The 14,409-nt window shown below is 37.9% G+C and overlaps 1 protein-coding gene across 1 annotated transcript in view; it reads left to right on the top strand.

Annotated features, from left to right (window-relative positions):
* The first annotated feature begins 573 nt into the window (after positions 1-573).
* The window catches only part of LOC103477798 (mitogen-activated protein kinase kinase kinase 5), a 26,970-nt gene continuing 13,134 nt past the window's right edge, over positions 574-14,409 (top strand). Inside the window, exons 1-15 of the mRNA XM_008431099.2 lie at positions 574-1,369; positions 1,456-1,595; positions 4,339-4,526; positions 5,276-5,444; positions 5,744-5,850; positions 6,037-6,207; positions 6,920-7,032; positions 7,120-7,279; positions 7,403-7,553; positions 9,802-9,906; positions 10,229-10,278; positions 10,788-10,883; positions 12,428-12,512; positions 12,768-12,901; positions 13,192-13,319. Coding sequence (XP_008429321.1) covers positions 1,027-1,369; positions 1,456-1,595; positions 4,339-4,526; positions 5,276-5,444; positions 5,744-5,850; positions 6,037-6,207; positions 6,920-7,032; positions 7,120-7,279; positions 7,403-7,553; positions 9,802-9,906; positions 10,229-10,278; positions 10,788-10,883; positions 12,428-12,512; positions 12,768-12,901; positions 13,192-13,319 — 2,140 coding nt within the window. The 5' untranslated portion in view covers positions 574-1,026. The remainder of the gene's footprint in view (positions 1,370-1,455; positions 1,596-4,338; positions 4,527-5,275; positions 5,445-5,743; positions 5,851-6,036; positions 6,208-6,919; positions 7,033-7,119; positions 7,280-7,402; positions 7,554-9,801; positions 9,907-10,228; positions 10,279-10,787; positions 10,884-12,427; positions 12,513-12,767; positions 12,902-13,191; positions 13,320-14,409) is intronic.

Below are 14,409 nucleotides of genomic sequence, written 5' to 3'. Positions count from 1 at the left end.
TTGTCTTTTAAAAACTAAGTAAAAGCCAACTGATCATGTCATGGACTTGCATGCTTCTGATCAAATCACATCAGCTGAGTGAAATGGAGGCTGGGGAATTCTGGGACACAGATGACATGAAAAAAACAAAACATTATGATGAAATATTGAAACAACATTCAAGATATTTTCCAGGAAATTAAAGCTTAGGAAAACACGGGCCTTCTGAAAGGATATATGACCGAATTGGTGCATAAGTTTAGCTGCTTAAGGGAAACAAAGTAAATGTTTTAAAGTGGCCATATAAAGCCTGTTGGTTTGAAAACGTGTGTGGATTCGCTCCTAATGCCTGATAAATTCACAAATTAAGAAGACCGTGAACACAAAATGTGTGTGGGGGGGGTTTGTTTGCTTTTTTTAAATCAGTTCCAACCAATGCTTTTGAAAGAATCCAATAACAGATACTGTAAGTTGTAGACTGGATAAAAAATGTTTTCTGCTGAATCAAAAATTATAAATCACATTTTTACTTATTAACAGCTAAAACAATAGCATTAAAGAACATCACTGTATTTCTGTCAAATTTGTTTTACATATTTTAATTTCCATTCATGTAATGTGGATAAACTTGTTCATGATGTGTCGCACATCACGGTAGTTTCGCCGCATAGACACTAGGTGTCGCAAAAGGGGCCACAAATTCTTCAAACCTACGTACTTTGCTCCCTCTTTCCACATGCGGCCCCGGGACTCTACGTGCGTAAGTCGTTTTCTTCATTTCAGCGTACGGCAGTTCCGAGTAGCAAATCGGCAAGTCTTTGCACACTACAGCGCTCGGTTCAGTTTCGGTCTCAGGAGTAAGGGAGGAGGCCGGGGCAGGAGGGCGGATCCTGTGGTGGGAAGCACTGGGAGTGCTTGACGGGATTGTGGGACGAGCGAAGGCGGCTACGGCACACCTGGGAATTCACAGCAACAAGCAACGGTGTCTTCACTTTCCCACCACAAAACCGGAACATGCACTAACTTTCCGGCACATTCGGCTGGAAAATGTACACGACGGAGCGCAGGCGGATGAGCCTGCGTGACGGGAGGAGGAAGGATCCCGTGTGGGTGTCCGCTGGAAGTTTGTGGCAGGACTCTTCGGTGCTGGAGCTGACAGCCAGCAGCGGCGGGTCGGGCAAGCAGCTCGTATCCCCGCGCAGTCGGAGCAGAGCGGTGTCCGTGGCTTATATTGTCAGCGAGGACGCGTCTGTGCCGCAGTCAGAGGAGAACTTGTCGCTGAAGTGTTTGAAGGAAGCCTGCGCAGACGCGCACGCCTCTTTCAGAACGGTTTCATTTGGCAAAATTTCAGTGGGAACCACAGACATCCTGGATAGTTTCTACAATGCAGGCAAGTGTAGGCACGCAGACTGAATGGGGAATATATGTTGTTATGCCCATCAGTTGAACTCATCCTGCCTGTTCATCTCTCCGCAGATGTAGCCGTCGTGGAGATGAGCGACTCTTTCTGCCAGCCTTCTCTTTTCTATCACCTGGGAGTGAGAGAGAGCTTCAGCATGACAAACAACATTATCCTGTATTGTCACAAGCAGGACAGTGATCTGCAGGCTCTGAAGGTAACACGTGTCTATGTAATGGTTTGAAGTCCGGGTAAAACTTTAACCAGAGCATGCAGCCATCCATGCTGGATTACAAAACTGCTGGCTGGCCGTCAGACAAGACACGCCAAAGAAACACTGTAGAGTTCATGACGATAGGATTTTAATGAACGTAAGTGCAGGCAAGTACATGCAGTGTGCTTTGCGAAAACGCTATAGTTATGATGATTATTTACTGGGCCATGATTTGTGGAAGGTCCAAAATCCAATTATGCCCATTATCTCTTGTGAAACAACTGAACAGGTTTTTTTTTTCTTTTCTTTTCAGCAGGGCCGTGCAGAGACCACTAAAGGGGCAGGTGCTCAAAAAAAAAGGACACATCTAACCGCATTCTAGGACAGAATGTTAACAAAGCCACACAGCTTTCAGAGTTTAATAAACAATAATAACAAAATTGTGAGATATACAATCAAAGCTAAGGAAAATCTCTATACAAAGCAAACAACTATGCATATGTAAGATGTTTTATTAGTAATTTCTTTCTGCAGGTCTATTTTGTTATAAGAAAGTATTGCCTTATTCAAACCCACAATTTAGCAGGGCATGTAAATCAGAGCAAGACCAGCAGACATATTTTGTCTTTACAGAATTACACTATTAAAAATATAAACAAGGGACAATGCAACCTTTTAGTGTACAGTAATCTATAAAAAAAAAAAGAGCTGGCTGTTTGCTGCACTTGCAGTGGAGATGAAGATGGTCCATTCAGGAAAGCAGAGCTGCATCAAACTTTAACGTGGAACTGCAGAAAAACGAAGAAAAGAACAAAACAAAAACAAAACCAAAATATTGAATTGTTAATGCATGTCACCATAAGAAAAGCCTACCGAGTTTTGCTTAAAAAACTTTTTTCTCACATGACGTCGTGGGCAGGGCCCAAAATCGCAACAAAATCTTTCTGATGTGTGAAAATAAAGGTTTATGTTTGGCAAATGACTTTTTAAGTTCACGAGACAAAAATGAGTTATTTAATAAAAAAAAAGTTAAACAAAACATTTTGTTTTTAAAAAAGAAATCATTACAATTCCAAAAATGTTGATCACAATTTTATTTTACTTAACTGAGGTAAAAAAAAATTTTCATTGAATAATTGGGAAAAAATATATATAACTTCATACTCTGCGAACCAGACCATAAACTTACTTAAAGTCTGGTTTGAGTTTTTTCCCCTTCATTAATGACAAACTTTTATTACATACACTATATCTATCTTGGTAATTCAGGGTGAGTTATTTTTAATTCTAAATGAACATCCTTGTTGGTCTTTTATTTAAGTCCTATTCTCCTTCAAGATACATTTACCTAACGCCAGAATGAATGCAATGTACATTATGCAGCAAATGAAATTAGAAGACATATAACCATTATGGAGATGATCGGTTTTGGACGGGCGATGTGCCCCTTTTTAAGCAATACTTTAGAATGATTGCTGTTATTAACGATACAGGGAAGAAGCTTTTTAGTTATCTTGCGTTGCTAGCAAAGTCGTTAGCTAGCAGTTAGCTAATAGCACATCAACAACAGCCTAATGTCTGTATGATAAAAATACAGAATCGATAGATGAGAACAGTTTTTCCTCACCTGGTTGTCTCYTCCCGCTCAGTAGTTCTTCAGAGAAAGGCAGACGCAGAGGCCTGTCAGTGTCTGTTGTATTTCATTACYTCTCTGCTTAAACCGCGACTCCGAGCTGAAGCAGAAACGATACTTCAACGTTTTCCGTCMTCTGACAAGTAGCAAGTCTACTCCACTTTATTCACCAAAAACGTTTTTTTTTTTTTTAATTCACCAAAAACTGTTCTGTAATCTGGAACGTTCGCTATGTTGAGCTCCAGTTAGCCGCCTTATCTCGCTGCGCTAGAGGCAATTGCGTCATACGTCACGGGCAAAAGGTCAAAGGTAACAAGGTGACCGGTGTGGGGGGGCTTAATATGGTGTACAAAAAGAAAAAAATTAGTACATGTTATTATGTGTCAGAAGAGGGCTAAGGAAATAATAATACCCCCCCCAAAAATAAAAATTGACCAAAAGGGCACTTGGGGGCAAGGAGCAAAAGGGGCAGGTGCTTAAGCCTCCTCCCCCCTCTGCACGTGCCTGCTTTTCAGGAATTCAGGAATATGTGGTGTGTACGTTTTAAGGTGCAGTATAGATGTATCGCAGTAGGTGTATTTATTTTGAGTATAGATTTTTCTAATTTCTTTGAAACAATTGTCCTTAAAATGCTTGAAAAGAATACTATGAACTGTCAAATATTGCTTCCTATAGCTATGTAGCTGCATGATATTTCTGCGCATAAAATCTTAGTCTTATTGGTCTATGGTAGTATTCTGTATTTCAGTTAAAGCTGAATTTGGAAGTTTCAGTAATGTATATGAGCTTCAGGTTTTGAAATGAATGATTGAACTAGATGAGCTTTTCAATGAAATTCTAACATGTCGGATGGAGCTATTGTAAATATAAAACAGACGCACTATAGTCAAGAATTTTGGGTTGTGTAAAATTGTTAAGTCCATTATTTCACAGCATAATCTCGTACTTGGGTGTTTCAAATTATTTCTAAACGGCTTCTTTTTATTCAGACTTGGGATTATTTTGTCATAAACTTTCCAATTAAATGCCATCAGGCATGCACAGACATGAAACTGTTGCCCAAAGCCACAGTGATCCTCACAGTGCTCACCGATGCCTGTTCTGTTTGTTTAGGAACAGTGTGGGAGTTACACCTTCATCCCGTACGTGGTGTCACCTCAGGGCAAAGTGTTCGCCTGTGATGCCACCATGATGACCTGCATCAAGGAGCTGATGCAGCCCAGTTTACAGCTGGAGCCCCTTCTGACCCCGCTGGTGGAGAGGCTGGTGCACCTGTTGAACAATGTGCACATTCAGTCCAGGTCAGTTAAACGCCACAGTTCTCCAATTACTTGTTTAATCATGTCCCTGCGTGCACTGTCAACCCAAATCAGCAATCATTACTAAAGCCACGTATGGTTAAGTGACTGCATTGGGTTGTCTAGGTTCTACAGAATTAAAAACCAAACAAATCAAGCTTTGTTTACATAAAGTGTTATGTCCAAGATAATGAATTACTGAAGAACTACAGGTTTTAAAACTGTTTATGAATAATTAGCTCAACAATTAATCATATATGTCAGTAATTGTTATGATTATCAGTGTTTGTTATGATTATCAGTGTATGTTTATTGGTAATTCTTACTTGTGTTTATCAGTAATCATTATTCTGTATGATAACTGAATCAAATTTGTGCCTTGCCATATGTCGCCAAACTGTCTCAAATGTGCATTACTGCCACAGACTGGCTCACCTGTCTGGTGTTCACTGACAAACCCCTCCCAAAATCAGTAAAAACATGTAAAGGAAAGGAGTCTCAGCTAAGAGCCAATACTACAGCAAATACTCATTTTGAGTCATTTATGATTAACATTTTGTTTCGTAATGGTCCCGCCTTTTTTGCAAAGTAATGAAAAGATTAGTACTAGTTATAATACAGTTTGGGTTTACAGTTCATGAACTCCCTGTAGAAACACAATTTTCCCAACTTCAAATTCCACCTGTTTTGGTCTATTGAAGATTGTGAAACAGTGGAATGACACCTACTTTCCTTTGTGTCTTTGCTAACAGCGAGTACTTCCGGGAGTCACTGAGGCAAGAGATCCGCTTGGCACGGGAGCGATTCAGTGGAAGAGCTCTGAGCGAGGAGCTGAGTCGCATCCAGAGTCGCCTGGATAGCGTAGATCTGCTCACGCCGGATATAGTCATGAACTTGTTGTTGTCCTACAGAGATGTTCAGGTGATCACTTTATGAGTTTTGTCTAGTTTTAGTATGTGAACAAATTAAAATGGTTTTATTTGATAAAACCATTTTGTAATAATAACCAAGGAAGGTCACTATGTCTTGTAAAAAGATGCATGAATTAAATGTTGAGATTTAACTGATCATAAAACCATTTTTCTTAAATTAGAAAAAAAGCCTTATTATGAAATAGTTTACAGATTCTTAGCGCGTAGTGCCCAAATTTCCTATGCAATTGAGACAAAAAGACACATTTTCTCCTTAATCTTTGTTCCTACTTTGTAACTTTTCTTTAGGATTATGATGCCATGATCAAACTGGTGGAGACTCTGAACAACCTGCCGATGTGTCAGGCAGCAAGGCATCAGAATATCAAGTTTCATTACATCTTTGCTCTGAACAGGTACCCACCTGTTTGTGTAATCTACATAATTAAACATTTGTAATCACCTCCTCTCTGGTTTCAGCCATGTGTTTTGTTGTATTCTTTGCACATGGCTTTTGTTTGTTTTTTGTTTGCATTCAGTCCTCTAAAGAACTTAGTCAAAGCTGCCAGGCTGCAAATATAATCCCTTTATCCCGTTTTTAGGAGGAATCATCCCGGCGATCGAGCAAAGGCTCTGAAATTAATCTTGCCCATTGTGGAGTCGGGAGACAAAGTGGCATCAGACGTCTACTGCCTGTGTGGACGGATCTACAAAGACACGTTCATGAGCTCGAGCTTCACTGACGTGTCCAGCAGAGACCAGGCCTGTTATTGGTACATCCAGTTTGTGTGTTTTTGGATCTGGCCATATACTGGTGCTTTTCAGGATATTAAAATAAGCGTAAAAAATTAAACTCGGTTAATATATGGAATCACTAGGAGAGAAAGTAATGTATTTTGATTGTTTATTTCTGTTGATTTTGCTGAAAGTAGCTCACAGTTAATGAAAACCCAAAATTCAGTTATTGAGAAAATGAGATCATTGTATTCAAACTAAAATGTAATATTTTAAGGGGAAAAAAAAATCACAGAGAACTGCTGACTTGACAGTTGTCTAGAAGATTGTTTTTAGCCTGAGGGAGGAGGGTAGGTCACAAAAGGTCACTGGTGATACTGGACAAATACTGATAGTCAAGAATGTGGCTGTTTACAGTGATGACTGGAAGAAAAACTGTAGGAAACTGAAACCAAAAGCAAACACAAAAGCGCAAACACATGTTTTAATGACATTATTCTTCATACTACACCACTTGGATACAGCAATTCATGGAAAAGTATCAAGTGTCATACTTATTAGTAAGGTGGGGTTTCTGTAAAATTACTAGAAAGAAATAATTTTCTGTAATATTTTGCAATTCAGACAAAACAAGTTTGGGGTTTTCATCAATCTATTTAGATGAACTTCAATGTTTAAATTATTTTGTGTTTTCCAGTAAAATATGTACTCCCAGTTTGACTTAATAAAGCATATTTTGTTCATCCCTAGGTATGGGAAAGCTTTCGAAGCAGAGCCAACCTTCCACTCTGGGATCAACAGTGTGGTCCTCCTGATGGCAGCTGGACATGAATTTGAGACCTCCATTGAGCTGCGCAAAATAGGTGCAAATCTACTCATTCCTAAGATTGTTTTAAGGAATTTCAGATAGTGTGATAAATGACCTAAAGTTTCTACATAAAAACATTTAGGTGTTACCATAAGCACGCTGCTCGGCAGAAAGGGTAGTTTGGAGAAGATGACAGAATACTGGGATGTAGGATTCTACCTCGGAGCGAACATCCTCGCTAAAGAGTTCAGGAAAGTCATAGAAGCTTCTGAGAAGCTCTACAGACTCGAGGCTCCTGTTTGGTGAGAATTAAGCACAAATTCTTGAACTTGTTCTGTTTTTTTTTTGTTTTGTTTCAAAAGCATTAATCGAATATTTCAATTGTAACTACATGTGGACTTATCATTGTAATGCGTTTCCCTTAGGTATTTGGCATCCATTATGGAGACGTACATCCTGTACCGCCAGTTCGCCAAGCCTCCTGAGGTGCGGTCTCCCAAACAGGATATGGTGGACTTCTGGATGGAGCTGCTGCTGCAATCCTGTAAACCCACCGTGTCGACAAATCGCTGCCCAGTAAGAGAATACAAACCCCTCTACACTTACTGGCATACCTCACAAAGATGTGTAAAACCTCACAAAGATGTGTAAAAAACTTTTAAAAAAACATTTTAGCCACCTTTTGTTGCAATAACAGAGCCTCACATGTTTGTTTTAATTTAGAAAACTGTTGTAGTACAGTTTTTTTCCAGATTTAAAATAGTTGCATGTTAAGAAGTATTTTTGACACTGCATCTAATGACATCTTTTACAATTTCTGTAATAACAAGATAAATAATTTTAAATTTAGATATTCCTTACATCTTTTTTTGTTTAGTTACTAAAACTGTAACTTAAAAAATGAAAGTTGCATTTTTTTTCCCCCAGCATTGTAGGCTTAGACGATACTGAGACTTTAACTAGAACTGGGTGCTTTGGCTAGAATAGAACAAGCGTAAATGTTTTGTTAAAATAAACTTTAGGTAGATTCAGAGTGGAATGAAATACAAATATGTGGAGAAAAATTGGACATCTCCTGAGGTGTGCGGTGAGGAGTGTGAGAAGGGATGATGAGGTAACGTGGCAACTTTATTCTTAGGGTTCCGAAACACTTAGTGTTAATTGAACATCTCTAAAATACTTAGCAATTAAAAAATGGATGGCCTTTATCGAAAACAACTAAAATGGATCTTTTATCTGGACAGTGATTCAAAATATATGGTCAATAAAAAAAAAACATAGAAATGGTTCACAAAATCAAAATTTCTCTTTGGCCATGTCAGTTCCTAGACCTAAATCACATAGCGGAAGAGAAAGGAGCTCATGATTCTAATAGTTTAGAGATTATGTAATAAGGGATGGACAAAGATCATTCTAATGCTGAACGCAATAAGAATAGGTGTTATGTTGACAAAAGGTGGTTTTAAATATATTAACTCCAGATGTGCCAAAAAGCATTACACCATTGACCGTTGATGTAAGATTTTTTCTTTACTAATTTAGTTTACATAAATATTTATATGTAAGATTATGTTGCAAAAAAAACAATTCATCTGTCTTAAAGTTTTAACTTTCAGTTTAGAAAAGTTAAAATAGAAAACATTTGATTCCCTCTGGATTGTAATCGACGTCCTCCTCTCTTCAGATCCCAATCTTATCAAATAAGCCTTAAACAAATTGCATTTCCTCCAAAAATCCACTATGAATTGGTAAGATGATATGCTGGAGAAAGCTCATCTGATGCGGAAATGCTTGTTAAGGACCACTAATTCTCAGAAATATTAGAGGAGCAAACATTTTCAAAACGACTCACCGAAGAATTACAGTAGATGCAAGGGAGGAATGGGTAGTATAAGATGAAACTTAAGCAGAAAACCACTGAAAGCTGCAATAAAAGCAAGCCAACCAATTCAGTCTGCTGAAAGTAGCTTTGGACCTAATTAATCAGCAGTGAACACACAAGAGAAATGCAGTAAAACTGAAATCCTACAGGGTTAAATGTGTTTACAAAGAGAAAAGGTTGTAAGCTAGGTGTAAGCTAGTTGTAGCTACCTGTAATGACAGTGGTTTTTGTGCTACCGTTAGTAAAAAGAAATCATACTGTAAGCATATTAGCTAATGAAAATCTCATCCACCTCAATAAAGAAATCCATTTATGTCTGAGGCATTTCAAATTCCTTAAAGCACAGTTGTGAGACAGATGTGTGATTTGTTGATAAGTAAAAGGTATGAAAGCAGGAAGATTTTGTTTTCAAAACTGAATTTAAAGAGTTTAGCTTGGCAGTAGATTGGATCATGCTACAGCTTTAGGTGGAAAACAGGAGCATAAAACCAAAACTTTTATCAATTTTAAACTGGGATTTTATAAGAAAAGGGCAGACAATATTAAGAAGTTGAATTATTTATTATTAGCCCATTTAAAGTTTCAATGACCTCACTTGGTGAAAGTAAAGGAAAAGAAAAGAACAAGACATTGAACGATTTGAACGATTGTCTCATTGATATCTACATCATTTAAAAACTTTGTTTACAAAAGTGTCATTAAATAGCAAAGTTCATAGTCATTAATATTGAGCATGAAATGACAAAATATTTTTTTTATATTTGAGTGGTTATATTGCACAAACCTTGTAGAAGTAGAAGAAGAAATTGTATGGAAAAACATCAGGAGTGATAAGCTATCAGGAGTTTGAATCCAATAAATAAACATCAGATTTTATCACAAACTCAAAGCCTATAAACATACTATTATTGAATGTTGATTGAATTTGAATGTGTGCGTCAGGTGCTCATTCTGGAGCCCAGTAAAGTCTACCAGCCGTCTATTGTGAGTGTGAGCGAAGAGGACGAGAGTCGCACTGTTCAACTGAAACACGTCACACCTTTGAAGGTTGGAGCTTCTCCATATGTCTTTCTGTTTGTTCATACGTCAGAATACAATATAGGATATGCAGTGCTGCTTTTATTACTGAAGATTATTTAGCTGATTGGCGTGAATGTTGACATGAGTGCAGTGTATGGGTGTGTGCCTATAGAGCAAATACATGAGGGAAAATACGACTTTTCTCATGCCACATATTCCACACAGATCTCTTTTTCTTCCGTTTATACCTTCATGCAAATGAAAACTGGTTTGCAACATGTTGCATCAGCCAACCAGCTTATTTCCCCACCCCCATTTTTTTCCCCCCTTTTTGTAATTGATTCTGCAGAAAGGCTTGCACCAGTGGACTTTCCCAGCAACTAAAATCCGAGGAGTGAGGTAAGGAGGAATGCTGCACCTCTTAGCTGGATGTGTTGTTGTCAGGGGAACCCATAACATGCGGGTTGTCCGGGAAAACTTTGGCTCGCCCTCGCATTTCTGTTCCATCAACATGGTTTCAGGCTTGACTTCTTTCTTATTTATTTGTTGATTTTTCCCTTGTGGCTACTGATTGGTATCACAGTGCTCTCCAGGGTTATTTTATGTGCTAATTTAGGCCGTTTTGAGCTAATTCAGCAGCAACCTGCTGTGCTGGTAATGATTTTATTAGCTTTCAGTGTGATGTTGGGTGATTTCTTCTGGAGTTGAACATGACGATACCAACCCTTCCCCCTTTACTTGGCCTGACACAACAAAATATTAACTTTTACCCATTGTGCCAAACAGGGTTTAGATAGTATGCCAAAAGCAGGTTATCTTAGTGTGTCATAACATATGAAAAGAATCAGTCTTTTTTCATTTGAATTTAACAAATAAGCTACATACGTTCGTATCTATTTTCCCTAAAGTGTGTCAAAGATTGATGAGCGGAGCTGCTTCCTGTATGTGCACTACAACTCTGATGACTTCCAGCTTTGTTTTCCATCAGAGATCCACTGCAAGGGGTGAGTAACTTGTGTATTTGAGTTAAACAATGACTCGCTTACTGCCAAACTGCCTAAACTGGCTGCGCAAATGAACAGAGCCACCGGCACGACGTGGAGGAGGATCGCAAGGAGGTGTTTTTGTGTCGCCGAGTTCAGACAGTGGCCTGAGGAGGCGATTGTGATGAAATCAGTTTGGGTGACTCATGTTTCCTTTGTGCCTCCTTAAAAACACTGATCCTTTCAGTTCTGCTTCAGATGCGTAAGCTCCCGTTGAATGTAGGGGTAGAGCCTTGAAAATATGTTAAGAACGTGATATTGTTTAATTAATAGGTATATTGATCATATTGGGCAAGCATTTATTTGATTTCGTATTTAGTTAGAACAATTCAATTGGTTTATGGCTAAATATGTGCTCAAACTACTGTATTCTTTTTATTTCATAGATTTCTGTCATGATAATACCCCTTCAAGAACGACACGATGCATGATGGGAGAAAAAAGTTCATGACCTGTGATTTTATACGGAAAGAGAGAAAACTACACATGCTGTGTGCTCGAACCGGGGATTTTGTTTAATAAAGTTGCCCAATAGCTAAAATATATATGAGTTTTTAAGTTCTTTTTAAGGGTGCAACACAGGAGCACACATTTTGTTTTAGTTAGAGATAACAATGTTTGTGTCTTCTTAAGAGGCCTTAATACAAGGCCGTGTTACTTGGGAATGCTTTGACTGAAACTGAGAGTCTTCTTCTATTATTATTTTTAAATTGGGAAGCTCTTAAATGCTTTAGGATTTATTTTTACATGGATTTACTTTTTTTTTGAAAATGCTGCAAAGTTACAAAATGGAAATTACGTTGCTGTTTTTTTTAAATTTAAAAACTTGCTCTGTATGCAGGTTATTGTAGCAATGGTTAAAAACAATTTTAAATAGAAGCCAAAACCTTAACCTTCCCTTTATAATAGTACGCACTCCTTCCTAGAAGTGAAAAATAGACAGCAGGAAGTCAACTGCTCTTGGCTAGAAGTTGAAGCTTGTTAAAAGAGACAGGATCTTCAACATTAGCATGTCCAGTAGAACATCACTGCATCATAATATAGCGTGAGGAAATGCTAACACATAACGTTGATTTCAAGCTGTTCTGACAGACCTCGCGAATAAAATCTAAAACCTCGACAAGAACAAATATTTAAAGGTGCTTCATGGATATTTATTTCCATTTGTTTATTCATCTGCACGTTTTTTTTTTTTTTTGAATAATGCACTTGGAGTCCTTGTCCTTTTTCACTAGTTGTTGTGCAACCAACAAACTGTAATGTATTTTATTGGATTTATATATGACAGACTAATGCAAAGTATTACATGTGGAAGAGAAATTAAACATGGTGTTTAAAAAAGTCTTAAAAGGTGAAAGTGTTTGTTCACTCCTGAACTGGAATCACTTTTTAAAACTGGAGGTTATGATCATTGTTATTACATCAGGACTAAAAGAACTGAAAATAAGAGCTATTTTATTAAGATATATCTTTATTTGCAATTTTGTTTAATGTTCTCTCACTAGTTTCTGCGAGTTGGTGAACTCTTTGCTCCACCAGGCTGAAAACCCCACCCAGGACCCCCAACTTCTAACGCAGGGGATACTTGAGGTCAGTCACCGTCTGTACTTCTTTCCTCTGACGCAACATTCACTCTATTTTAAGCCTTTCCTGGCAGTTAAACAAGAAAAACAGCAGCAGTTTCCCAAGAAAAACGCACAGTGTAACTTTTCCCAAACATGTTGTGCTTGTGTGCCATAGTTTAAAACAAGGATTTTAGTCAAGCCACTCTCTGAATTGCCTTTTTCATTCCATACCTGTGAAATTCCTCACAATCCTGCTTCTTTCCGGTTCTTGATGTTTCAGTTCATCTACGAGACCAATGAAAATGGCGACAGAGTGGTTCTTGGGAAAGGGACGTATGGTGTGGTGTACGCTGGTAGAGACCTCAGCAACCAAGTCCGCATTGCCATCAAAGAGATTCCTGAAAAGGACAGCACGTAGGAGATCTATTTTCCTCTTTATCCACTTGATACATTTAGCTTTTTTTTTTTGTCCCCATCAGCTTGTTTTGCTGACACAAAGTGACAATGTTTTCAAATGTGCAAGACATTCTAATGTTTATTCTGATACAAATATGAGAGAAAGAAGTTGAAGTGAATAAAAAATCTTTCTTAGGACAAACTTTGATAGAAATTTTGAGCACCTAATCCCTCTAAATGAATATGGTTCCTTATTGCATGACTACAACTAGCACGTAACATATGATGCTAAATTTGTTTTTACTCAGGTACTCACAGCCGCTCCATGAGGAAATAGCTCTACATAAAAGGCTCAAACACAGGAACATTGTCCAGTATCTCGGCTCCGTCAGTCAGGACGGTTTCATCAAAATCTTCATGGAAGAAGTCCCAGGAGGTACAAATTCACAGATAAAACTTAAGTGAAATTCATCTGATAATTGTGTCAATGTAATTTATTGAGGACATCCTTAAAAATAAACCTGGGTATGTTAAGAAATAAGCTGAAAAAATCCTTAATTGGCACCCTTGCTGATAGCAAGGACAACATTTTGTTTTTCTCTTATGTTTCACAAAATGAAGCATACAGAGGGAGCCATCTTTGACCAATCCCAATGTCTTTTCATCATCTTTTTTTGCTCTCTTCCCATCTGCTCATCCTACAGAAAACCTAAATACTATAGAAAGCCTGTAGGATTTAGTTTTAGGGACTGGGATGGTCATAAAGAAGGTAGATTTTTGTATCTGGTTAATATATATTAACCAGATACAAAAATCTACCTTCTTTATGACCATCCCAGTCCCTAAAACTAAATCCTACAGGCTTTCTATAGTATTTAGGTTTTCTGTAGGATGAGCAGATGGGAAGAGAGCAAAAAAAGATGATGAAAAGACATTGGGATTGGTCAAAGATGGCTCCCTCTGTATGCTTCATTTTGTGAAACATAAGAGAAAAACAAAATGTTGTCCTTGCTATCAGCAAGGGTGCCAATTAAGGATTTTTTCAGCTTATTTCTTAACATACCCAGGTTTATTTTTAAGGATGTCCTCAATAAATTACATTGACACAATTATCAGATGAATTTCACTTAAGTTTTATCTGTGAATTTGTACCTCCTGGGACTTCTTCCATGAAGATTTTGATGAAACCGTCCTGACTGACGGAGCCGAGATACTGGACAATGTTCCTGTGTTTGAGCCTTTTATGTAGAGCTATTTCCTCATGGAGCGGCTGTGAGTACCTGAGTAAAAACAAATTTAGCATCATATGTTACGTGCTAGTTGTAGTCATGCAATAAGGAACCATATTCATTTAGAGGGATTAGGTGCTCAAAATTTCTATCAAAGTTTGTCCTAAGAAAGATTTTTTATTCACTTCAACTTCTTTCTCTCATATTTGTATCAGAATAAACATTAGAATGTCTTGCACATTTGAAAACATTGTCACTTTGTGTCAGCAAAACAAGCTGATGGGGACAAAAAAAAAA

This window comes from Poecilia reticulata, linkage group LG16, assembly GCF_000633615.1.
Source record: "Poecilia reticulata strain Guanapo linkage group LG16, Guppy_female_1.0+MT, whole genome shotgun sequence".
NCBI lineage: Eukaryota > Metazoa > Chordata > Actinopteri > Cyprinodontiformes > Poeciliidae > Poecilia > Poecilia reticulata.
The sequence above is the reverse complement of the archived record's forward strand: the minus strand, read 5'-3'. Positions and strand labels throughout refer to the sequence as shown.